This window comes from Dendrobium catenatum, unplaced genomic scaffold (assembly GCF_001605985.2).
Source record: "Dendrobium catenatum unplaced genomic scaffold, ASM160598v2 fragScaff_scaffold_716, whole genome shotgun sequence".
NCBI classification, from domain to species: Eukaryota; Viridiplantae; Streptophyta; class Magnoliopsida; order Asparagales; family Orchidaceae; genus Dendrobium; species Dendrobium catenatum.
The window spans coordinates 23,028,523-23,033,025 of record NW_021319178.1 but is presented as its reverse complement, the minus strand read 5'-3'; the positions used below and the strand labels follow the sequence as shown (position 1 = coordinate 23,033,025).

Sequence of the window (4,503 nt, the reverse complement as noted above, 5' to 3'; positions counted from 1 at the left end):
ACTGGTACGTATCAATTTCGTACTCTGGACGTCATCTGTATGAATCTAACTTCATACAATACGAACAGTTCAATCGAAAAATTCTAAGGTATGATTCGATTAACTTCTTTATGGAGGAACAGTCATCTGTATGAAACTAATTTTGTACATCTCAATTAGTTTAGAAAATGGTGAGTTCGTTTGGGAAGAACTGGTACGTATCAATTTCGTACTCTGGACGTCATCTGTATGAATCTAACTTCATACAATACGAACAGTTCAATCGAAAAATTCTAAGGTATGATTCGATTAACTTCTTTCTGGAGGAACACTCTTGACAAATTGTCCAGTACAATTCAATAATTGTATATAATGATTAGTTTTATAATTACAAGTTTTGACTCACTCCCATAGTTTGTGTGTGTACGATTACCCAATTACAATCACACTCTCTTACACCTAAGAAAAAGAGAAAAAGTAAACTCTTCGATTACAAGAAACCTTAACCTAATTTTTAATAACAGACATTTATTAAAAAAAAATTCAAGTTTGAATTTGAAGGCTCCGTCCGATGCCAAACCGTGCAAGTTTCCCATAATCCCACATTCGGCGGGTCTTGCGCTGAACGTGGCGGAGCAGAGGTTCTAACGCCGTTTGTCTTTAACAATTAAAAATAGGCTAAAAATAAAAAATAAAAAACAATGAAGGATCAAAAGGTAACTATTCTCACTCTCACTTTTCTTAGAAAATACCGGTCCTTCGTCGCCGTGCGTACCGTCAACCAAGTTAGGAAACGAGTTCCTCGTTATTCCGTGGGTGAAATTAGCAATCGCCATTTAAACGAAGTTCCTTCACTATCTTGCTCTTACTGTTCCACTTCCTCTCGCTCACCTCTCGATCGATCTCCATCACGATCTTTTGGTCGATCAAGCGCCGATGTGGTTTCCGTGGCTCAAAATCCGTCGAAGTAAGTGCAGTACCGTCTCCGTCTTCCTCTCCATCTGCTCCGTCGCTTCCTTCTCCTTCAAAGATATCGAAGCTCTCCTCCGCGACGAAGAACCCACCACTCCTCCAAAATCCCCATCCACAGTCTTCCGTCGCACCTTATCCGCTGCCTCCTCCTTCCGATCCTCCCGCCAGATTTCCCCGACGCCGCTACCTCATCCCGTCGCCAGCGACAACCGCATCGTGCTCTACTACACGAGCCTACGCGTGGTCCGCCGCACCTTCGAGGAATGCCGCGCCGTCCGGAACATCCTCTGTGGCTTCCGCGTGGCTATCGACGAGCGGGACCTTTCGATGGACTCGCGCTTCCTTGTGGAATTGGAGGGAATTTTGGGCGGGCGGAAGAAGCTTACTCTCCCGCTGGTTTTCATCAGCGGCCGGCTAATCGGCGGCGCAGAAGAGATCTGGCGCCTCCATGAAACCGGTGAGCTCAAGAAATTCGTCCAAGGGTTTCCTTCAGCTGCCCTGGATGTCTGCCGGGGCTGCGGCGGCGTTCGCTTCGTCCTTTGTCAGATCTGCAATGGAAGCCACAAATGCTCGAACGAGAAGGCCAGTGGGTTTAGCAGTTGCCCCGCCTGCAACGAGAATGGCCTCATCCGCTGCCCAGAATGCTCGCTCTAATCAAAAGAGGTATGACTGGCCGTGAAATGATAACTGGAAAGGTAAGATGAATTGCGCATCAACTACTTAATTCTTCTTCTCGAAACAAGCTTTTCTTGGTTCCCTGTTCCTGTAATGATGGGAAAATGTAGATTCGTATGCACTTCAAAATGTGTTCTGTTCTGTTCTGTTTTTTCGTTTAGGCCAATTTACTACTATCTTACTTTCGCTGAGAAAGTTTTTAGACTAAGCATATTTAAAGATTATATTAAGCGTATAAGCATGATTTAAAAAAAAAAAATATTAAAAACTAGGCAAAGTCGCCCAAGGGCAACTTATGCTAGATAGGCATGGCTGAGTCAGCTAGTAGTTATTCATAAAGAAAATTAGGATTAACAAAAGTCATCGGATTAATTGACAACTTATGTAAGTCAATTATCTTTAAAAAAGTATGAAAAAATGGCTATTTTGTGCCATTGGACACTAAAGTAAGTCGACCGTAATGTAAGTATCTTTTTAAAAAAATTAAAAAATATAGTTATTTGGTGCCATTAGATACTGAAGTAGCTGTGACAGATAGAATTAAATGCATGTGACTTGAGCTATAAAGATGTGTTGTTCCATTAGCTAGTCTTGTCAGCTTCATCTTTATTATTTTTATCATTATATTCATGACAGTTCTGTATGTTATATATATATATATATTGAAATGTGAGATCTCTTACTCAACATTGTTTTATTTCAACATAAATATGTAGTGCAAGGCTCCCCCAAGGTTTAAGTAGTTTGAAAATATTTTATAGTTTATGCAACTTTTTATACAACACTTTGCAATGTATTTATCAATTATGGATTTGATTCGAACAACTCCCACAAAGCATATGATTAAAAATGGTAGCATTCGTTTGAAAGAGAGTTTGGAGCTACCTACTATTGAATTCCTTGAACGAAAGGCCAAAGCTAATGAATATTTTCGATGTTGTATGAGTTTCTGGAGCGAAGATGAAGATTATGCATTGTGGCATGTGCATGATGAGGTTATGAAAGTTAAGCTGTACATAGTGGATAATGATCTTAAAGATGTGGGATGGAGATCTACAACAGAGGTTCAAGGAGGATAGTTAGCATTGGGTTCCGTTGCACTTCCTCAAGGGCTAGATTCGTGAGATTTGATGCGACAAAGAAAGATGTGTTGTGAAGATTGTTGAAAGATCAATGGTTGATGTAAATCACTGTATTTTTTATCACATGTGGCATCGTAGATAGGATCAATTCCCGTTAGAGTCCTATAAGACGCTAATGGGAGTTGTGGTGTCCGGAGAAAAATAGTTTTTGAATGCAACATACTGCAATACATTCAATAGGAGTTTTGAGTTCAACTTCAAATATAGTCTAACTCAGACACAACTCCAAGCTTGCCTGCACATGATAATATGAAATGTCTAATTGATTATATTTGTTATGATCTTTTTTTTTTAATTCTTTATGTTTGTTTTATCTATTATTGTTAAACCCTTTTATTATTGTTTTTACTATTTGTTCTTATTATATGTTATAAAAGTTCTCCTTTGGAGCTTTGTATCCCTGTTTGTTTGGTTGTGTCACTAAGTTCTATTTATTTTGCATTGACTTTAAAGTAAGATTTCTTAATAAAAATTTAAAACCTAATGTTCACTGCATAACAAAAGGATACTAAAAATATATGATCCATAATAGTGATCCATAATAAAAGCATAATTAAATACATTATCCATAACAAAAGCATAATGAAATACATCATATGTAGTACAATCATTGGCTCAGCTAACGTCGCTTACGTGGCCTCTGGGGCAATGCATCACTATCGAGAGTGTAATGCTGTGGTGGTCGAAGAGGCCTTTCACGTAACGCATGATGTTCCTCCACAACAATGTCATCTTGAGGTATATCAATTGTATGAATGGTGCTTAGTACAAAATCTGAGGTGAGGTATGCATGCAAATCCCCTGGCATCTGGTAATTAAAGATATCCTCAAAGGGCCCATAATTAGGAGTTTAGGACACAAATAGGGTCCAACAAATCTAGTGTAAGGCTGAGGAGCATCCTTCATCATGGAGAGTGGTGTATCATGTCCAGCTATATCATCAAAGTATCTTTGGTCCTTAATATGCATCTGCCGGCGCAAGCTACGACAAAATTTATCCTACTGCTTCTATGTATTCTCAATGCCGTTGAAGTGGTGTTGCAAAGCCCGTTTCTCCACAACAATGTATTATCAAATCACCACCTTATCTTTTAGCATAAACCTCACTTTCTTCAGCATTTCTTCTTGGTGTATCAAAATGAGTTTTTCGAATCAATGATGTGCTTCAAATTTCTAACTGGTGTTTTTGCTTTATATAACCATAAAAAGAAGTTGTTTCATAGTTATCCTATCTATCCTACTACAACAAAATTTATCTTGTCTCAATTATTAGCATAATGCATGGGTCCCATCCCAAACAAATGAATGGGTAGAGCACTGAAATAAAAACTTTATTTAGTGGTGGGCCAATGGTTTTCTTTTTGATGGATTCACATCCAATGTATATTTATAAAATAAAAAATGCACAGTTAAGCTATAATTTTTTCCTAATTAGTAGCAAAAAAATGATTGATCTCTAAATAATCCTGCAGATTAGCTAACGCAAACCAAGGTTTTAAAAGGCGAAATCGGGAATCGAGGCGTTTCTTCTAAGCGAGGCGAGGCGTAAGCCTCGAGGCGGATCGAGGCGTAAGTCTCAAAACGATTAAAATTATAAATAATGACAAAAAATAAGAGAATATTATATCAACTATGAATTTGAAGATTTGTTTTAAGATAATATTATTGGAATACAAGATTTAAAATAAACTCACTTAAAAATAAAACATCCCTTTAGGATCAAGACCCAAAGCAG

General features: G+C 38.1%; 1 protein-coding gene across 1 annotated transcript; it reads left to right on the top strand.

Annotated features, from left to right (window-relative positions):
* The first annotated feature begins 826 nt into the window (after positions 1–826).
* Positions 827–3,037, top strand: LOC110102562 (uncharacterized protein At5g39865). The gene has a single exon (XM_028696191.1). It carries the CDS (start codon positions 916–918, stop codon positions 1,603–1,605), a length of 690 nt encoding a protein of 229 aa, XP_028552024.1. The 5' UTR covers positions 827–915; the 3' UTR covers positions 1,606–3,037.
* The last annotated feature ends 1,466 nt before the right edge of the window (positions 3,038–4,503 follow it).